The sequence below is a fragment of the Haliotis asinina genome, chromosome 3, assembly GCF_037392515.1.
Source record: "Haliotis asinina isolate JCU_RB_2024 chromosome 3, JCU_Hal_asi_v2, whole genome shotgun sequence".
NCBI classification, from domain to species: Eukaryota; Metazoa; Mollusca; class Gastropoda; order Lepetellida; family Haliotidae; genus Haliotis; species Haliotis asinina.
Window position 1 is genome coordinate 56,400,830 of NC_090282.1, and position 22,638 is coordinate 56,423,467.

At 39.4% G+C, this 22,638-nt stretch overlaps 2 protein-coding genes across 3 annotated transcripts in view; one reads left to right on the top strand and one right to left on the bottom strand.

Moving 5' to 3' along the window:
• Positions 1-7,682, bottom strand: part of LOC137278216 (TP53-binding protein 1-like) — a 41,973-nt gene extending 34,291 nt beyond the window's left edge. For both annotated transcript variants that reach the window (XM_067810431.1, XM_067810430.1), the window contains exons 1-6: positions 7,419-7,682; positions 5,241-5,413; positions 3,873-3,948; positions 3,483-3,573; positions 2,959-3,020; positions 253-316 (exon numbers count right to left, since the gene is read on the bottom strand). In XM_067810431.1, the coding sequence (XP_067666532.1) occupies positions 253-316; positions 2,959-3,020; positions 3,483-3,573; positions 3,873-3,948; positions 5,241-5,387 (440 nt within the window). In that variant the 5' untranslated portion in view covers positions 5,388-5,413; positions 7,419-7,682. The remainder of the gene's footprint in view (positions 1-252; positions 317-2,958; positions 3,021-3,482; positions 3,574-3,872; positions 3,949-5,240; positions 5,414-7,418) is intronic.
• A 177-nt stretch (positions 7,683-7,859) lies between these two features.
• Positions 7,860-13,703, top strand: LOC137278215 (small ribosomal subunit protein eS6-like). The gene is made up of 5 exons (XM_067810429.1): positions 7,860-7,935; positions 11,397-11,528; positions 11,746-11,956; positions 12,759-12,908; positions 13,436-13,703. Exons 1-5 carry the CDS (start codon positions 7,930-7,932, stop codon positions 13,690-13,692), a joined length of 756 nt encoding a protein of 251 aa, XP_067666530.1. The 5' UTR covers positions 7,860-7,929; the 3' UTR covers positions 13,693-13,703.
• Positions 13,704-22,638: the final 8,935 nt, after the last annotated feature.

Below are 22,638 nucleotides of genomic sequence, written 5' to 3' on the forward strand. Positions count from 1 at the left end.
AGGGCTTAGAATATTTTTATAAGTCACAGTCTGTAGTAATAAGCAACCATCATTTGGGGTTTCAACTATACAGCTGGTCTTCAAAAGATTAATGCTGGTCCATATTATTATCTACAAGCATATGCTTTACAACATTATCTGACCACCCACTCCATGCAGTCTACAGTCAACACAGGATGATGGGAATTATATGATAGAATACCAAAAGGCATAGAGGTCACAAAAATTTACTAGGGTAATCATTACTCTCACCTAGATGCCTTTCGAGCTGTAATATCTTCATCCTGGCTTTCATATATTGGGGAATCCGATCTCTCTGTAAGCAAAACATTCATCACATACAACTCAACTTCAACTGAAAGACAAAGATAACATTGCAGGGTCCTGCAATTCAGGACAGAGTTGGGCTGCTTCTCTTTAGCTTCATTAAAAATGCAAGGTTTAACTTCGATTCACAATCATGGGGGTCTCTGGGTCCCCTAATTATTAGTTTTAGGGTTGCAGGAAACACGAGTCTCCTATGAAGAAACAGTTTTGAGAACTGTATGTTTTCATAATTTCTTTACCAAATGGAATGAATCATTAAACATGTGGATTGATGGGTGAACTGATGCAGGTAACTGCTCCGGCAGTAGCCGGCACTTTCATGAGTTGGGTGAATACCCTTGGGGCTGTGGAGATGCCGAAGGGGAGCCCCATGAACTGGTAACACACTCTGTCGTAAGAGAACCGGAGGAACTGCTTAAACGACGAGTGTATCGGCACATGACGATACGCATCCTTGATGTCAATCGACATAAGCTAATCGCCAGGCTGAAGAGCAGAGATCACCAAGCGAAGTGTCTCCATCTTGAACGATGGAACTTCTATCATGCGGTTCAACCCCTTGAGGTTGAGAATGGGACCGAACCCGCGATCCTTCTTCGGAACGAGGAAGTACATGGAGTAAAATCTCGCCTGTACATGCTATATTGCGGATTTGACCAGCAAAGCCTGAACCTTGTCCCGCAGAATAACCGCCTTGGTCAGACAGGACGGCACCAAAGTGTGCCTTACGCCGACAAACTCTGATGGGTCTTTCTTCCACAGTGAAAGATGGCCAACGTGAACAGTGGCCAGCACCCAAGAATTTCGCGTTGCCTTCTCCCATTCCGGTAGGAAGAGGGAGAGGCGACCACCCACTGGGACCTGAGGCAAGAGGGCGTAAGTAGTCTCGTGCAGCACTGGAGGTGACTGAGACTGCCCCTCGGGAGCAGCCTGCAAGATTAGCAGGGCGTCGGGGGAGACCCCCTGCGCCCGCGAACAGGCTGCTGAGAGCGGGACGAAGAGGTCTGCTCCTTCCCCTTGCCCCTGGTGGGACAACGCCTCTTCCTACTCCTGCTCAGTGGCCGGACATAGGTTGCGTCCCAGAAGAAGAGCTCACTACGGGAGTGAGAAACCCGCGGTTGCTCCAGCAAGACTTTCGAGTCTTTAAAAGACGTTGCTGCCGCTGCAGCCTCCCGAATGACCTGCTGTGCCCCCGGAAACAAGCTCCCAGCCGAAAACGGAAGGTCTGCTGTGTCGCTGCCGAGTAACAAGACGTCGACAGCCACAGTTTGCACATCCCCATGACTGCGCTCATCACCGTAGATAAAGCTGATCTCAATGAGCCGGGCGTCAGGTGGGCCTGCACTTCAGACAGGTGATGTAAGTGAACTACATTCGGGGAAACGTCCCCAGAGTTCTCTCCCGCCTCCAGGGCCGACCTCTGTAATGGGAGGAGGTAAGCCGCATGGACCACTACCCTAACCTGCTGCATGGGTCTCCGACCCGGACCCCATGGACGATCTAACCACAGTGGGGAAGGAAGAGCCCAAGGCACCTTCCACTCCAGTCACCAAACGAGTACCACCCGAACCCCGATCCTGAGATGCAGGAGGAAGCTCGGACAGAACAGACTCCTCCGCTCTCATGGGGAGGGGTGGCGCAGTGACCGGAACCCCAGGAATCCTCGACGGACCCTACACCAGGACTGAGAGAGGGAACCCTCCCTCTCCAGGATTGCCGAGGCGTCCAGACCTGCGGCCAAATATCCCCAGACTTTCCATCCCCCGCCCAGGGTGACTGAGGAACTCCTGCCTGAGACCTCCAACCAACTCGTGGACCCGTGATACCCGCGACATGGACTAGTTGGTACTAGATGCAATATTTCAACACGCGGGGGCGCCGGCTTCCCACCATGGGAAAGCAACACGTGCCCACAGGAAAGTCAGGGCTAATACAAAGTCACAGACAAGTTAACTCTTGGTTTAAAAAAACATTTCGTTTTCTCTATTAACAAACAAATAAACCATACATAAAGTAGAGGAAGACTCAGACATCTTGATACAACTGTCACATGACATTTTCCGGCAGCAGAAAATGCATATATATGTACCCCAAGGACGATCTCTATGAAAAAGAATGTGTGTCCCTCTGGTTGGAGTAAAACAGATTTCTGCATCCATTCTCTTCAGTTGTTTGTACATTTGCACATAGCATAAAACCCTTCATTGGATAGCTTCAGTGAAGAGTGAGGGAGTCACACTGAGTGGGTATGATTTTACATTAGTGAGTTTTGCTTTTGGCAATATTCCAGCAATATCACATTGGGGGATTCCAGAAATGGGCTTTACACATTGTACCTATGTGGGAAATCGAACCCAGGTCCTTGACATGATGAGCGAACACTTTAACCTCTTCGCTACCCTGCCACCCTTCTTCAGTGAAGAAAATAGTGTTGTTCAGTATGTTTCAATACCAAGAATCATCAAAAGGTACCATTTCACCACAAGACAACTGTATAGCAAGTTTCTTGTTTCAATATGTAACAGGTCTGGAGCTCTGGTCTAGAAACTTAATGTAGAAATTGGCTGATTGCTCAGTGTTCTACATCCAGAGAAATAACAAAGGATCAGTTGAGCAGAATTTCTTTTTCACCTTCAACAACGTCTTCCACTTTCTTCACAGTCACATCCCCAGCACTGTCAGACTCCTCCTCACTGAAACAGTGGTGTACAATAACAGTGCATCAACATACTAATATTACAGCAAGGTATATAAGCAATTATACTGATTGTAAGTGCACCCCCTTTTAAGTTTTGCGGTGACTGTTTTCATGAAACAGACGTTAAGAGTTTATACTATCTTTAAATGAACCAGAGCTTATGTCAGTTTTGCATGAGCATTCAGTGTGGCTACAAGAACATTTTGGCGACCTTAGCTTGCCACACTGAACAACATTCCATTGGAAAAAAGGTCACAGACTAAACTATCAGTAGTTACAGAGTGGAATAGTAATGTAAGCAGCATCACCATGGCAACTGTTAGTTACCTAAGGACTCAAGTTCACTTCCAGTGCAGAAAGTAAATGTGTAAATCATGTTCTTACATATATCAAGCACATATTTCCTCTCACTATATACATGCAAAGTCCTGAGCTGATGAGACGAAATGAAACAAACCTGTGGCTGTCCTCCACTCTGTCGATGTCAGTGTGGTCAACGTCTTCATGCTGAGACATTTCACTCTCTGTAGCAGCTACCAGCACAGATGCTGCAGGTAGGCAGACAATAAACCATAATTTGTAACAGGATTTGTCAAACAGTCAAATTTCAAGGTAGTTTTAAGTAAGCAAGAGAATGAGGATTTAAGCCATCATCAACAAAACTGCAGTGACATGAAAGCATCCAGTTCTGGTCCTCTAACATGCAATAATCACCATGGTTTCTGAATCTAGAACTTGGTCGTGACACTTGGAGACATATCTACTTTAAGCAAAAAAATTCTTCGAGCTTCTAAAAAATTTAAGAATTTGGAGATCTAATTGTTGGATTCTTTGGTTAAATTTTTACCAGGCTGTTCCTGTTTTTCATCCTCAGATTTGGCAGCTTGTTCAAGTAAACTCTCTGTCTTTCTTTTGTCAGGTGTCTGCAAGTATAATGTCTACAGCTGTTAATATCATCCTTTATCAGACTAAATATAATTTGAATCAAAAATATTCAAAAACTTGCAGCAGATGACTGAATGTGTGACTGAGGATGTCACAAAACAATCAGTAAAACTACAGCTGCGTGCTGAGTTAATTGATCACTTGACCATGAGGACCAGTAAATAAACTATGGGTTGTCTGACCATTTGTGTCAAAATGAAATGTGCCTCCTCATTTTCTGAACCTCTGACAGAAATAATGGACTCACATGGAAAAGTTTGTGCAATATAAACATGTGATAACTTATGCTAATGCTTGGAGCCCTGTGGAACTAGGGCTGTGATGATATATCATAGTATCAATAATCATGAAACTTTATCGACAGATAAATATATCGATACTTTTTCGTATCATGATACGTTTCGTTGACCTCAAAATTGTTAACTGTCACTAGATATTGACAGTATGTCAATATTTACACTGTTACTTGAAATATACGTTTCTAAAGAAAAAAACTGAAGATAGCATATCATGATGTGTATCGAATTGCATCATATTGTTCCAAGATACCGCGATATGTATCACATCGTGAATTTTCTGTATTGTCACACCTCTATGTGGAACCCATGATTATTGTACAAGTTGTCTTGCTAATATATTCGTACTAGACAGTACTATGGAGACAGGTTTGGTTTGCAGTTCTGGCAATGTAACTATACTGACTAATATATAACTACCAGAGAAGTAAATCTGAGACAGAATACAAAAAAAATAATTTGAGAGAAATCATTTCGCATAAGTGGTTAGTGATGACAATTTCTGCATGGATTACAAACAACACAGAAAAAGTGAATTCATTCATAAGGATGATCAGTATATTACATTCCATTTGTTGGCACTTGCCTCTTTTGGTGAATTACAATTATATCTCATCACAATGGTTTATGAGTGATGTATTGAGGCAACTGTCAAAGTGAAAAATTCTTCTAAACAACATTATTTCCAATTCTTTGAGTGAGTGAGTAAATTTAGTTTTACGTCATACTCAAGAATATTCTAGCTATATGGTGGCAGTCTGTAAATAATGAAGTATGGATAAGATCAAAAGCATGAGCTTTTATCTACGCAACTGGGATAAATGACAAATGTCAATCAAATCAGCAAGCCCGACCAACCAATCACAGAAGTCGCCCGTCACGACAAGCATGGGTTACCGAAGACCAGTTCTAACCAAGATCTTCATAGGAAGGTAATTTTTAAATATTAAAGTCAGTTTGTGAGCCCTAGTTACTTGTGAAGTCCTGAGGGCAGGGAGAGACTGCAACATGTGCTGTTGGTCCCACTGTGAGTACTGGGTCTCTGACTGGGAAGCTAGCACTAAGAAGTTGGATGGCTGGTCCTCATTGCTGTGCTCAGAGTCTTCTATGTTCTGATCCATCTTCTCTTTACCTCAGTATATTACATCTGTAAAAATACAGTACTCATTTCATTCTGTGTGCTCTTTCATCCATCATTTCCATATAGTCTACTTCATTTTGTTCCTCAATGAATTTTGAAAGGGCTAATGCTAAATTCCATCTTTGGTTAAAACCAGTAACTAGAACTGGCTGCTAAATCATGAATTCTTCCGTTGATAGTAACAAAACATGTTGAACTTCTGCATCCTTTACCATTCTTCTTTTCAAGCCACATCTTGCTGAGTCTAAACATTAAGTAATACTTGGCATGGTCTACAATCAATCTCACACTGATGTCAATTAATTACACAGCTGCTTAATTGGGAAATGCACTAAGGAACAAGGCAGTTTTACCAAAATTACCTATTAAATTACAACATAGAGTTGTAAAATGGTTTCTGCAACATTTTTGAGAATAATATGATGTAACATACAACATATGTCATATTTGGGATTTCACATTCTTAGTAAAGTACAGATTCTGGTACTTTTTTGGTTGAGTCCCATCCGGGATTCGAACTCGCACCATCAGAGTCAGTCCCCTAATCGCCAGCACACAAAGTCAGCTGCCTAGCCCGCTCAGTCACTGTGACTTCCACAAAATGAAGTAACTTACAAGAAATGTGAAATTGTACCAACCTTTAACTGTTATAACCAAACAAACATTAAAATAATTTTTGTGGCAACATTCACAAAGCTACTAAGGATCTGCATGAAGATAGACATGTCACATATATCCATAACTGATAACCTCATGCAATCAATATTTGCACACCTACCACGTTTTGGCATGGTACCGTAAGCGGAATTAACAAGGCACATGAAAATCAACAATAAAAACCTTCATCAATCTAAAACGTTTACAAAAACAAAGGTTTCAAGCTAGGACATGTTGCTATTGTAGCAGGATGAAGCTACAGTCCACACAACAGTTTCAAGGCCAGTTTTGTGCCACGTCATCAATATTCATGGTAGTTAAAATCTGGACAAACAGTTGACACCAACAGATGATAATGGTGACAAGACAAGACAAGACAATCGTTTATTGTATTTTAGGCCACCGGCCCTTTTACAAGAGAGCTGCATACAGCGTTGTGATACATGTGTTAGGGATATACATTAGGACATGGCTAATTGTAAGTGCTCGTTATGACGAATAAATGCATACTTAACATAGAGAGCTAGGATACGTGGTGTAATATTGAAGTTCATGTCTCACAATGCTGATAAGGTTTTTGCTAGGAAATGTTCAGAATTTGTCCATTTTCATAAAAAGTTGCATTTAAACAAGTAAAGGTTCCAGTAATAATGAATGAAAACTTAAATAATATTCTACATCACGTTGGAGACTTTTACTGAATAGACACAAGTATATGTTCGTAATTCATTAATTAAAACTATTTGATTTGATCATACACAGTCATTATAACTGCTTTTACTAAGTAACTTTTCATGAAAACTTGTAAAGTTGTAAGGGTTTTTTTCTGAAATGGCTTTTTTCCATGATTAATTTTCTCAGATAACACCCCAACTTGAGGGGTCTTGACCTTTTAGCATAACAATTTACCAATGCAGACGCTAGGCAGATTGGGGCTGTCATAAATGAAAACTATTTTTCAGTGTTCAGTATCGTCTTGATGTTTCTTCTATTATTGCAGAAGCATCAAAATTAATTATGTTTGCTAGAAAATTTGGATAATAAAACTCAAGTTTGTGATTTCGAAATCGTGACAAAGGGAAAAAATGAAGACGACTTCTCATTCGCAAACACAAAATCTGACATCACAACTTTTTGTGTAGCGACCGCGAAAACCCGGAAATGATAGGTGTGCGCAAATTGATGCACGTGAATTTACGTAAGTCAAACTAACGGGACACACATTTGTGATATGGCGCAGAGATCAACTGCCTTGGTATGGTCGTTGCAAGATGTGAACCATGAGAATGTACAAGCATATGGTGTTGACAGTACTTAGATTTGACTTTTACCGTGCAGTTGATGTATTGTTTACCTTTTGGACGCTCTGTACCGTGCGTCAAGCCTCAAGCTCAAAAATTCCTGGCTACGCAAGCAGTGACGGGTGATATTTCATGAGTAAATCTATATAGCTGGACTATATATTGTGACAGAATAGTTGAGTAAAGTTTTCTTTTACGTTTGATTCGGGTTTCATGCTGTGACATGACCATTAGTCACATTGCGAAATACATATCGCTGACATGTCACTCTCACTGAAATCCTCCCCAAACTTCCCGCCACCATCATGAATAATCTCAATCTCAAGTTGCTTAGTGTTATACTTTTATCACATTTAACCGTACATTCCTAATGTTTCCCATTGTTTCTTCAGAATCAAGTATCAATGCCGTCTGCTTGAATTTAGCCTAGTTTTGGAACGTACAGCGACTGAAGATAAACAGAATTGTGAAAAATACAGAAAACGTGAGCAGAGATTATATAGATACTTCCGGTGCAACTTTCTTTTTCCGGTCGGCCATCGAGATTGGTCGTTACATCTGAGGATGAAGGTATACATACGTTGACAAAACGCTATGTCACTAGATCACAATGTTTAAAATAAACAGCACAATCGAATGACAAGGCATTATATTGTGGGGCTGAATTAAAAATAGCTCAATACTGTTAGATTTATACACTTGATGTCTGTAGATTTTACATAGCTTCTCGACTGACACATGCATGGGCCCATATTTACATCGACGTTGGTCCGTCTGTGTTATGCTCAAGAGTTTATATTTTACAAGAAGAGACTCTGAATAGTACCAGGGCCTAGTATTATGTAATTTAAGTTTATATGCATCTGCACATGTAGGTACGAATGACGGTGTTCCCTCAATCCTCTGCCTCAGCACAGTCTATGGTCATTCTCAGGATCAGTGCAGTGTTGAACGTTGCTTTCGGGGTAGAGGTGAATGGTCACTTTGTTCCCATCTGTTTTCGATGATTTCCTTAGGTTGGGAAACCAGATCTGTCTGTCCGCATTTCTCTCCCAAAATAGTTTAAATCAGTAAATCACTAAAATTTCGCTGCATGAAAAGTAAGATCAAATTAATAAGAGCACAATAAAGATTGTACTGGACATATTACTGGTTATTTCTTAATCAGAGTTTATCAAAACAGTGATAATGGGACATTTTTGTAAATAACAGAGCTACCTGTACCACTGGAGGTCTGCCATTGAATTGGTTTTCAGCAACAAATTTATTTGTACAAATTGTAGGAAGCGATTAATGGGATAGGATGGTCAAGCTTGCTCCCAATTGTGTAGATTGATCATCCTGATGTCAATATCTGAATTGTCTGCCCCAAACTCGATTATTTACTGATTACACTCATATACTGGAGTAATGCTAAGTGTGGCTTTAAGGTGTGAAAAACAACAGAAGTTTCATCATCAGTAAACAGCATGTAGTCTTGTACATGTTTAATTATTCAAGGTACTTGCTTTATGATCTATGTTGTCACTCACAAATATATTAATGTTATTTCTTGGTAATTAGTCATCAGAATTTGGTTGATTTGATAGTTTTTGTGAATATTGGTCTTCTAATATAGCTGGTCTACAAAAAGTATAGCTAGGGTTTCTAGGCATCTGTACACAAAGTTGTGGAAGATTTTTTTTCACAACATTTCTGTACAAATAGTATGTCGTGAATTTCAACTGTACCCATTTGACTACAGAAGTATGGGTAGCATAAAGCATAGTTAAAATTGACTAAGCTAAGGTTGCTCCTTGATATTTCCCAATCTGAATCTTGTTTAATATGGTTTGCTGAACTTCATTCAGTTTAAAAACATACGAAAAAACTTATGGTGGGTTGCAACGCCAATCTCTCTTCTTTCGTGTTATGTACATAATTCTGTTAATTGTTTATAAATATATAATCTAGTTGGGATTTCAACTATACTTGCATAAACAGTTTCATGAATATTGTTGCTAAAGACTACTGGCATTTGTCCCATTGAACATTCAGTTTTTGAAAATGTACAACACTGGCACATCTACTGGAGAATAGTAACCAGTTTCATATATCTTGTGAAAATACTAGGAAAAGTGAGTGAATGAATGAGTTGAGTTTTATGTCAGTGTTGGCATTATTCCAGCTGCATCAGTACATGGTGGTGGTTATTAAGTAATCGAGTGTGAACCAGACAATCCTGTCATAAACAGCATGAGTATCATTCTTTGAAATTGTGGCACAATGGCAGGTCAACCAAGCCCGCGAGCCTGGCAACCCTAATCTTTCAGACAATTCTTACAAGGGCAGTCTACTGAAGATGCTTTATTTTGAGAAGTCGATTTGTGTAGTTTGATTGATGAATTTGTGAAGGGCAATCGCTTTTTTCACTGGTAAGAGTGATTCTTTGAATAAATTTGTGAACATTAAGCCAAATCGCTTTTGACAGAGAAAATCACAGTACATATTACAATATAATACATGAAATGTTTGCCAAGGTTCATTTATGACATTACCAATTACCACATAAAGTATTTTTGACACATAGCATGCACATTTCGTGTAAACTGCACTTTACGGGTCCCCGGAAGTGTACGTCACAGGCACGCGCAGAAGCTATATTTACATGGAAGCGAGCACTAACGCTGACGCCGATTTTTTGTTTACGGGGGTGACTAACTACCGCTGTTATATGACCTTGTTTGACCTATTAAATTACCCTTAGATTATAATCGAGAATCAACTCAAGACCTTCATTCCTCAACATTATTTTAGGGTCAGTATTATGTTATGGTATTGTCAATTGCAGTGTTTATTAATTTTTTAAGATCACAATATACAATTTCCCAGTGCTAACAGAATGTATTATTATTTTTTTTTTTTGAAATCTTGTATTTCAACAGAATGGGGGGGTGGGGGGCAGGTGCCCCCCTACATTCTCTTCACATATTACGTATCATTTCTTTTCTATTCCTAATTAACAAAAAGAGGTAAGTTTTTCTGATTTCTAATATCAAAACGCTTCACTTACATTACAAGAACAAATCTCCGCTTGCATTAAATCCATCCAAATCCTGAACACCATTTTCTTTATTTTCAATTTCAATCATTTTAATGTATGCCTGTTTTTGGGGGGGTGAAACGCACAGCGGATAAACAAAAGAAATGTAACAAAAGGATCATCAGAACAACATCAATATTTTTACCTCACGATGAACTCCACAAAATAACTATCATGCAATCCTTTCGCTGTGCCATACCTGGGCAGGGACGCTTTCAACACTCTCCACATACTCTCAATTTTATTATTGCCCGCACCATTCTCTGCATTCACAAATTCCTTACTGATTTACCGTCACATGCTCATATCCCATCTCATTCAAGTTGTGGCATTCCTTGTAGCCCACTACCTTATTTGGAACATTCGACACGTGTGTCCACATTTGACCAATCAGAGTAAAAGAAACTTTGTGAGGATTTCCCTTTGATTACTAACGATTGGATTGATGTTTTGGAGCATTACTAAAATTTGTGTTTAAAACCTTCTTCTTTCAGACGAAGTGTTAGAATAAACTTTTGCCAGTAAACGCCAAAATGACCTCTAAATTTGTGTAAAATGCCTCCTAACAGAGATCAGCCGGCTCTCACGTACTTTTCTTTTATATAAGACGCACTGTGCGCGTCGCTTACTGCCAAAGGCGCGTGCACGTTACTAAAGAATACAGTTCTACTTCCGGGTGCCTGCCAAAGGCAGGGACCCTTAAACTGCAGGTGTCCCCACATTTCATGTCGTCATAAGAGGGTAATGAGTTACATTCCATCCTCACGACACTACAACATGCAAAGTTTATGTCTCAGGCTCAAGAAACACAGAGAGGCTGTATGCAGCAGGGGAATCCCAAGTAAAGCATTGTACACTGATTGTTCATAACTTATACCTTCACTGTTTCTAATGCTTGTAAACTATTTTTGTGTGTCATTTCTAACTTTCCTCCATTTCATCTTTTCAGCTGAACATAGCTTATCCAGCCACTGGCTGTCAAAAACTGATCGAAGTTGACGATGAAAAGAAACTTCGGCCCTTCTATGACAAGCGTATGTCAGCTGAAGTGTCAGCAGAAAACCTGGGTGATGAGTGGAAGGTAACCAGTGATGTGACGAAATCACTTTATTAGAATAGCAATGCTGGTCAGTCGATCTTTAGAACAGTTTTTATTGAAAATCTTCTATGTGTTCACGCAACATATTTTTGATGTTCCTAGACAATTTAAATTCATGTTGTATGTTTGCACAAAAGTAATGGAACAGGTTAAATGACATCTGAAGCTACACAGTATCTTACTGATCCGTTTGTTCCAGGGATACATTCTTCGCATCACAGGTGGCAATGACAAGCAGGGCTTCCCCATGAAACAGGGTGTCCTGACAAATGGTCGTGTGCGATTGCTGCTTTCCAAAGGCCATTCCTGCTTCCGGCCAAGGAGGGATGGTGAGCGCAAGAGGAAATCTGTCCGTGGATGTATCGTTGATGGACAGCTCTCTGTTCTCTCCATGATCATTATCAAGAAAGGTAAGAATAACTTTGCAATGTATTTGTGTAAAGGAGAAATGGTTGAAAAACTAAATTCCACTGTTGTATTAGAAGCTACCCTTTTAAAAAATATCAGTACTTATTCACTCACTGACCAATACAGGTACTCCAGTCTGGAATAGAAATGCATTTTATTGAAGATTGCCAATTGGCACCAGAGAGATAATTTTGGCCTGCCTTTGTGAAAATAAACAATTTTGAGATCTAATTGCACTTAAACCATCACTGCAATTGTCATGTCAACTTATTGTTTTAATGATCAGTAAATGTCATGCAAACCTGCAAATTGAGAGCTGGAGTCAATGATCACAATCATTGACTGCAAGAATAGTTTTGCTTCATTTGTCATGGACCCATAAGCTAACCCACAAACTGTCATCATCCAAAACACTTACTATCCAAAACAGGAATTCCAGTTACACACTCTGGGATTAAAAATTACCCTGTCCCTTGCAAGCTGTGAGTTTCATGAAATGCAAAAGTATGTTTGAAGTAATTTATTTTGGTCAGATTTGTCACACGGTGAAGTTATTTGTGATGAGTATTAGAACATAATTTTAGTATTGTGGCCAGGGTAAATTGAAACATTTTGTCTGTGTCATGTCAATATTTACCAGGCCATTTCAATATGTACCATGTAGTGGTATACACATTTAGCTCTATTTCAGTCTTTGCCAGGACACTCAACATTTCAGAAATCTGTGCCATCAGTGTTGACAGATGGTTTAGACTTATTAAGTAATCATTGTTTATGTTAAGACAAAAATTTTTTTGTGCAAAGGTGAAAAAGATATCCCTGGCCTTACTGACAAGACCATCCCCCGTCGTCTTGGACCCAAGAGAGCCAGCAAGATAAGGAAGCTGTTCAATCTGTCCAAGGAAGATGATGTGAGACAGTATGTCATTCGGAGACCTCTGCCAGAGAAAGAAGGTTGGTTCTTCTTGTTTAAATACACGTGTACATTTTTGTGAATGCATTCATGTCACAACTGCCATTGCTAGACAAAGCATTTGAAAGTGCTGTGATTGATGTGCAACTGAGAAGACAATCTACCCTTGCAATAATAGTAAAGTAGTTAAAATAGAGCATCTTGTACAAATAGCTGCGTTATGGGACTTGATGGTATTCAGATTTTCTTGGCATCTCTAATGGTAGAGTGCAACAGGGTTAAATATCTTGATTACAGTAGGTCATATCTTGTTCATATAACAGCTTATGCACAACCACTTTCCTTACTTGTTTCTACAGGCCTTTTAAACATCTGATACAGGTATTGGACTGAGCATCTACTAGTTTCAGAGGGCTAAGCTTGCTTGATACAAGTCTGTTTTGTGCTCATTGTGTATGATTTTTTACTTCATTGTGACCTGTAAGACTTTCAGAGATCAGTAGTGGTATTTTTTTGTTTCTGTGTTTAAAGACCTTTATCTGACTACCTGATATAATACTGTTACCAGGCAAGAAGGCCAAGACAAAAGCTCCTAAGATCCAGCGTTTGGTCACCCCCTTGGTGCTGCAGCACAAGAGACATCGCATGGCACTCAAGAAGAGGAGGAATGCCAAGAAACGCGAGGATGCCGCAGAGTATGCTAAACTTTTGGCTCAGAGAATGAAGGAGGCCAAGGAGCGCAAGAGGAGGAGATCCTCAAACTCAAAGAGCAGGAGTGAAAGCAAAAGCGAATCTACCAGCAAAGATGCTAAGGCCAAGAAGTAAATGACCTGTAAGATATGAAGGGGAAATAAAAAAAAATATGAAAAAACGATTGTCTGTTTACTGATCCACTTCCTCAAGTTCACTCGCAAAGTATCACTTACTCAAGTTCACTTTTAGGGGATCACATATTCAAGTTCATTTGTACAGGGTTTGTGTTTGCTGTGATTTGGACCATCATGATGTGTTTAGAAGCTGAGATGAGTTCTGATCATGGACCCTGGTACACTAAGCATAGTCATAAGGAAATTTTGTATGGCATGGGAGTTTGTGCTTTGTGGGACCTTGTTCTCATTTGTCATATTGGTACCTTCGTGGGAGCCTGTTGCAATGTTGCACCTAGAAGCATCTATTTGTGTATCTGGCACGTTTTTATTTTCATATGCAAGGGTACTAATTAATTTGCTGAGTATACACAGACTAAAAAATTACACAATTACCTATATACCCACCTATACATGTTAACCCATTCACCACCACAGGGTGACATCGGCCACATCGCAAGTCTCCGACACTGGATGCTGACAGGCAGCAGTCAGGATGAGATTGATTTTAGGAACCTACCTGACTATGAGTCTGGAAACATTAAATTGCAATTCATCACATATTATCAGCAAGCTATGATAAACTATTTTCCTCAGTGTTATTGAAAACACTATCATGCTTCGACAGCAGCTGCACAGTAAAATAGTTAAAGCACTAAGTAATGATGTTCGAGGAAATGAATAATTAAACTGAATAAACTAATACATAGTATCAAAACAAGCACTCATTAAACAGACTCGTGTTGATAAAACTAGAGGGGCCCACATTTGACAAATTTGACTTGGAGAAGGCTGTTTCTAAGTGGAAGACCAAGAAGGAGAGAAGAATTTTCTACTCGTCAAGTCAAGGATGTCCACTGCGTACATATTTCATAGATGTAGGGGTAGGTTTGCAGAAAATGCAACTATTTGCTTAAATATTTCTGAAAGTAACACAATATCAGTAATGTCACACTTCTTAGTTATTTCATTACACTGTAGTATGTGCATAATGGTATGTACACCCTGACATTGGTGTTTGGAGCAGAAGTTGAAAGGTAATGAGCATGGTGAGTCAACTGGCCCCAAAAGGCTGTTGGGTATTCTAGTGGTTAAGGCATTCACTCATCACACCGAAGACACGGGTTCGATTTCCCACATGGGTACAGTGTGTGAAGCCCATTTCTGGTGTCCACCACCGTGATATTGCTGTAACATTGCTTGAGGCGGTGTAAAACTCGCTTGACACTGACACCTTTGTGTTTGTTTCACTGAAGAGGAATTGTCTTCATGACTCCCATCTTACACAACACAAGCCAACTGGTTGGATCTACTTACACAAACACCGCAACTCGAGGTGGTGTAACCACATCACTGTTGGATTTGTCAACATAAGTCCTCGGGTATAGTGTAAATTGACTGACAACTATGTCGGACTTAGTGAAATCCAGGAAGAGTGAGGATGATGTTGCAATGGGTTAAGATCGGTTATTAACAAGGGAAATAACTCTTTAAGCCATATTTGCTTTCCTGTTACCCATGCTGATGGACTTGCACACTGTTTCTAAATTCAACAGATTAATACCTGGTGGGACAAGTGATAGGATGCAGAGCAGGATTTCATGTTTCATCACTTCCAAATGTGTGTTGATCCAAACTCAATAGGTTACATATCTGTTTCACGGTGATCGTACACCTAGAACACACCACTGCAGCATTCCAGTACATGATGGCGTTAAAGCCATTCCACGTATTGTGAAACTGAGGTATATCTGAAATTTTGAATTATAGACCTAGTGATAACATAGTCATAAACCTTCATATATTCATAATTTTATACTACCTTTAATGGTGATCGCACCTTTAATTGGTTTAAGTCCAATGTTATATTTAAGTTTCCGTGTCATGTCGTGTATAGGTAAAGAATATACATTTGTAAAGGCTATGGTAACATCTTAGATTAGTTTAAACTTGAAATAAACTGGTTTGCAGACAGTCACTCATACAGCTAAAATATTAAAATATATATTTGATGAGACATCGCAAACAAGTAAATGCAGTAAATACGTCAAGGCGGTCACCGACACCGTTCGCTGGTGTGATAACGTCATAAAATGATATTGCTGCAACATTGCTTGAGGCGGTGTAAAACTCACTTGACACAGACACCTTTGTGTTTGTTTCACTGAAGAGGAATTGTCTTCATGACTCCCATCTTACACAACACAAGCCAACTGGTTGGATCTACTTACACAAACATCGCAACTCGAGGTGGTGTAACCACATCACTGTTGGATTTGTCAACATAAGTCCTCGGGTATAGTGTAAATTGACTGACAACTATGTCGGACTTAGTGAAATCCAGGAAGAGTGAGGATGATGTTGCAATGGGTTAAGATCGGTTATTAACAAGGGAAATAACTCTTTAAGCCATATTTGCTTTCCTGTTACCCATGCTGATGGACTTGCACACTGTTTCTAAATTCAACAGATTAATACCTGGTGGGACAAGTGATAGGATGCAGAGCAGGATTTCATGTTTCATCACTTCCAAATGTGTGTTGATCCAAACTCAATAGGTTACATATCTGTTTCACGGTGATCGTACACCTAGAACACACCACTGCAGCATTCCAGTACATGATGGCGTTAAAGTCATTCCACGTATTGTGAAACTGAGGTATATCTGAAATTTTGAATTATAGACCTAGTGATAACATAGTCATAAACCTTCATATATTCATAATTTTATACTACCTTTAATGGTGATCGCACCTTTAATTGGTTTAAGTCCAATGTTATATTTAAGTTTCCGTGTCATGTCGTGTATAGGTAAAGAATATACATTTGTAAAGGCTATGGTAACATCTTAGATTAGTTTAAACTTGAAATAAACTGGTTTGCAGACAGTCACTCATACAGCTAAAATATTAAAATATATATTTGATGAGACATCGCAAACAAGTAAAAGCAGTAAATACGTCAAGGCGGTCACCGACACCGTTCGCTGGTGTGATAACGTCATAAAATGATATTGCTGCAACATTGCTTGAGGCGGTGTAAAACTCACTTGACACAGACACCTTTGTGTTTGTTTCACTGAAGAGGAATTGTCTTCATGACTCCCATCTTACACAACACAAGCCAACTGGTTGGATCTACTTACACAAACATCGCAACTCGAGGTGGTGTAACCACATCACTGTTGGATTTGTCAACATAAGTCCTCGGGTATAGTGTAAATTGACTGACAACTATGTCGGACTTAGTGAAATCCAGGAAGAGTGAGGATGATGTTGCAATGGGTTAAGATCGGTTATTAACAAGGGAAATAACTCTTTAAGCCATATTTGCTTTCCTGTTACCCATGCTGATGGACTTGCACACTGTTTCTAAATTCAACAGATTAATACCTGGTGGGACAAGTGATAGGATGCAGAGCAGGATTTCATGTTTCATCACTTCCAAATGTGTGTTGATCCAAACTCAATAGGTTACATATCTGTTTCACGGTGATCGTACACCTAGAACACACCACTGCAGCATTCCAGTACATGATGGCGTTAAAGTCATTCCACGTATTGTGAAACTGAGGTATATCTGAAATTTTGAATTATAGACCTAGTGATAACATAGTCATAAACCTTCATATATTCATAATTTTATACTACCTTTAATGGTGATCGCACCTTTAATTGGTTTAAGTCCAATGTTATATTTAAGTTTCCGTGTCATGTCGTGTATAGGTAAAGAATATACATTTGTAAAGGCTATGGTAACATCTTAGATTAGTTTAAACTTGAAATAAACTGGTTTGCAGACAGTCACTCATACAGCTAAAATATTAAAATATATATTTGATGAGACATCGCAAACAAGTAAAAGCAGTAAATACGTCAAGGCGGTCACCGACACCGTTCGCTGGTGTGATAACGTCATAAAATGCATTGAGGATCCTAGTAGTGAAGACATTCCTTGGTAATGAGAAAGATTGCTCTTGTAACTGAAAAGGTTCTGTCATTACTCATTAAAGAATCCGTCTGGCCACTGTCTTGTGTAACTCATGGAAATGGCCGATCGGTCACGTATACATCCCATTATGTTTGATGTGACGTCACTTGCTTATCCAAGTCTCAGTTGCCATTCTGATTAACTGTCATCGTCCTTTTGGGTTTCACACTCTTGAGACAGGGGGAGGGAGAGAGTGCACAGTTCATTTCGCGCGCGCGATCCGCAGCCAATATGTTTCTAAGGGATTTCGGATTCTGATTTCATTTTGAAGATCTAACGAGAAACTTCGTTTTTGCCGAAAACAATGAGGACGTTTAGGGGTTTAACTGCTGTTATTAAGATACAAGTCTGGCCATACCTTAATGTGGGCATTTCGTAAGTAAGTGTGAGGAAATAAACAACTGATCCGCGCAGCGTATGGGTGCGTGTAAATATGACACCCATTCCGATAGTGTTGCAACATCAAGACTGAAAAATACCTAGCTAAATCACTACCAATGTCATCGTTATTGTAAAAGGCCATCACTATGAAAACTCATTTTCTGATTCTCCCAGTGTTATGCCAAAGTCAACCCAACACTTAAGTATACTGGACAAAAAAAACCTGGGGATATTGGTATTTTTAGAATTGACATTCCATCAGTGTGTCAGTGAACAAATAGACCATTATTCAGAATTTCAAAATTCACATACATTCCTAACTACTTTTGTCCAGTATATTTTGTTTGTCTGGGCTCAGCGGAAAAAAGACGCAGGGATGGTACAACTATGAGCTGATGGTACTTGTCCTTGTTTATCCTTCTATTTGAACTGAGCTCAATACACCATGCTAACATATAGTAAAGGCGGACCGTTCTCTTCAAGAACATCGGGTGTTTCCTTTTCAAAAGTGTGAAATGGGACCTCATTCACACATTTTAGTTTACACAGTGTCTATATCCTTCACTTTGAAACGACTACACAAATATTTTGGTTGTTTCTTGAACATGTTCTCTGAGATCGTTCATGTAAATGCGTACTGATTTTCTAGAGATATACATCAGTGTTGATTACTCACCCGTTGAAAATATCAATGTTTGTAATTTCAAAAGGTTATTACATATTGTGTAGTAGCATCCCGTGATGCCGTACGTATGGCGTAAAATGTTTTACATTTGTGACGTAACAATGCCTCTGTCACAATAGTATTAGACCTTGCTTGACTCGCAGAAAGTGGAGTGTCACCACACTCGTTGAATTCTTGGGAAAGAAGTGCTTTGCTAATGTTGGGTGAGTAATAAATAAAATACTAAACTATGTCCCGCGTAACACCATATTTATGAATCTCTTGAGTGGTATCGGTATCTAATACGCCTTCGCTCATTAGATACCAAACCATTCACTCGTTTTATAAATATGGTATTACACGGGGCATATTATAGTTTAGTATTCTCTATTTATTCTAGGTTGTCAAATTCCAAAATGCACACATGATCTCATGAATAACGAAACCAAGCCGAAATCTCACGGACAGTGCAGGTGGAACTGGATATGATAAAGAATTCCTTTTCTTTAAGCTTGCACTCTGACACATATTTTGTGTGTTCCTGGTTATCGTGTTTCAGCTAACCATGCATGAAAACTTTGACACTACCCAATTCACACGACTCTAAGCTTTCCATATTCCACATCCCCCATTAAACCCAATGAAGCTAAAACTTTGCAGGATGATTCCATTTATTCAATTTTTCTTTTGTTTATTTTTGCTTGTGTGAGTTGTACTGGAAGCTGCCATGATATACTAGTAGCTTGCACGGGGTTGAGTGTATAGTGTTGAACAACATATTGTATTATGATTCTTATTTTACAGGTAAGAGAGACTTCAGCTGTATTCAGAGATTTGTGGCTACGTGTTAGTTATACGTTCATTTGGGGTTGTCTTGAAGTGTACTTCTGAGTACATTGTCAATATTAGATATACCATTCTGTACCTCGTTTCACAGTGTGTTTTCTTTATTGGCCACTTCATTATGAAACTGGAACATGTTGCCAGTGTCACTGAAAAATCACGAAAATATGAGATATTTTAGCTACTCATTGATAAAAATTTACGATTCATTCAATTTTGAAAAAAAGTTGATCATGACCCGTTAGACTGCCACTAATGGTGTCTGAATAAGTACAATTTGGATCGTAAGAAATAAAACGTTTGAATTGAAAAGGTGTCCCAGTGGGATGAGAGATTCGGAATCTGATGAAATCTAGACTTGTTTCATTTACCGCTTTAGCATCATTGCAGGAAGGGTTAGGCAATAAGACAATAATGTTGTTCAAGGACTGTGAGACAAATGACCCGTCTCGATCTTCAGCAGACTTATAAATGTGTAAGGACACCCATACTGACTCATTGTTCTCTGACATGCAGACAATAGCGTCTCTGGGTGGTGGATCCCGTTGGTGAAGTAAGTAAGTATACTTGTTGCAGACTGATAGAACATTCCAGTGAGGTCAGCTTCCGGTTTACAACGGGAAGCAGGAAGTGCTGCCCCTCTGTGCTGATCTTTGACCTGCAGCACTTCACCGGGATATAGCAGTGTGTGTATTGACTGTTCAATTGTTCATTATGTACTTAGCTTGGATATTTATCCAGTTACAAAGAACCAGGATATTAGCTGCTCCGAGATAACGGTCTGGAACAGCTGCACATCTTGTATATGCTGATCAAAGCTGTGGTTATGATGGAATGCGCTTGAGGGGTGATATCAACCATGCAACCACCGTTAGGGACGTCGTAACAATGAGATTATGTAACAATACCGTACACACACTGTTCTACGAAACTGACTATTACTCCAGAAACCCAACTCCTCGAAACTGGGCAAAATTCCTCAAGAAACCCAAGTTGCTTTAAAATGTCAGCAGTGAATTTGAACATAGTAGTCCGAGGATGGGTGAGTGAGGTTGCAGGATCTATTCTGCGGTTGATAGTGTGAACGGCGTGTTCTCCCATAACTACTACACACATGTATACATGTTCTGTACGTTACATTTTCGACAATTTTTATGGCAAACAGATATTCCTGTGCTACGAGTGTTTAAAATTTATTAGTCTCGCGGACACTATTGGTGAACAGAATGCTGTTTTACCTGCATTCATGAATAACGTAAGTCTATATCGAGCTTATTCGTGTTCTTACGTTTATTTGTTGAACATGAAAAACGGACTTGCCGTAAGTGACGTGTATCAATGAGGTATAGGTTTATAACATTAGCTCCTTCTAATAATGTGTATGTATAATTATTTACAAAATTATATTTAAACATGTTAGTTAGATGACTGTTTCATATAAACAGGCTTAAGAATAAACAAAAGATGAGTGTTCTGGCATGAAGGCCTAACAACTTTGCGTTTCTGAAAATCCTTTCGACAGGACACCATATGACACGACGTGCGTCAATGTCTTCTGCAAACTGATATGACACAATTACGTTGTCGATTTGGTATGTAAACAACGTTCAAACATTGGCAGCTGATTATCATACTTACACTTTTATGGTCTTTGATATCGTATTGGACATTGATATGTATCCTTAAATGTGATGTGATTTATTGACTGTGATAACATTGAATTACATGTCATTTGTTTACTTGTTTCCGCAGTGCTCAGCAGTGTTGCCGCAACACGAATGCAGCCTGCAAATGGCCGACGTGTTCCTGCGAATCTGGTTACTGACTTGAGTATATAGAGTACGTATTAACCGACGCATCTGGGATACGAACAGCAGTGGCCATTGATCCCAATATGATCCGTAAAAATGTATATGCAAGTTATCAGCAGATACGCCATCAACACAATTGTAATTAGCAGGCAGGAATGATTGTATCTAATTGTGTTAAGTCATTTTACCGTCTCCTGTCAAAAAATGTCAAATGATTTCGGTAAGCGTTTGACATCACCACCGGTGACTTCCCTTTACAAAATGGCGTGTTCACTGACGGAGGGAGGTTACGGGATGTTTAGAGGAAGATCCTTGATTCAGGAAACGTACTTCGTACATCATCCGAAACTGTCTTTCGCCCCGACACCGCTTGGGTTAAATTAAAACATATCGCTACTATATAATTGCACACACCTTTGCATTGAAAACCATTGTGATGACCAATGTCACAATGACACCATTCACATGTCAGCGCTGATCTCATTTCAAATTACACCTGTATATCGACCGTTAACACTCATGACTGTGGATATTACTTTTAACGGTTGAGAAGGTTAGAAAACACTTCTGAGGGCTCGTCTTCTGTCTTCAGGCTAAAATACATCAATCTTGGGTGATAAATGTAATGATATCTTCCTCGCAAAACCTGGGATATTTTTATGTCTATTATAAACACATCTTGGTACCTCTAAATGACAGATATACGGGTGAGAATATCTCTCTCAATCTTTGTACTTGATTTTGATTTGGTCATAGCATAGCGTGTAACTACAATTTCAGATAAATTTTCTATTTACAACAGTGTGAGCTATAGTAAGCCTCAGAAAGTAAATATGCTGTGTCAAAATGATTATTTACGGTGTGCCTAAATTATCTGCAAGGGTCATTAATGGTAATTATAAACCAAAAGTCACTCTGTGTGTTCTGTAATCTAATTGGTTGAAACACATGATCAAATGGTATTTGATTCCCGGAAAGTGCAAGACTGTTCGCTACTATGGACATCACTGTTGTTTTGTCATTCCACTTAAAAGCAAGAAATGAAGGACAAGATGGTATATAATTTGTACATATTCGTCCACACCAATGCTTGCCAACGAAAGTCTTGAGCAGTCGTGGGCAATGTGAATGCCCCACACTGTAGCATAACAGACCACCAGCCAAGCCAGTGAGTCTGACCAACTGATCCACTTTGGTCTGACTACCGGGAATCTAT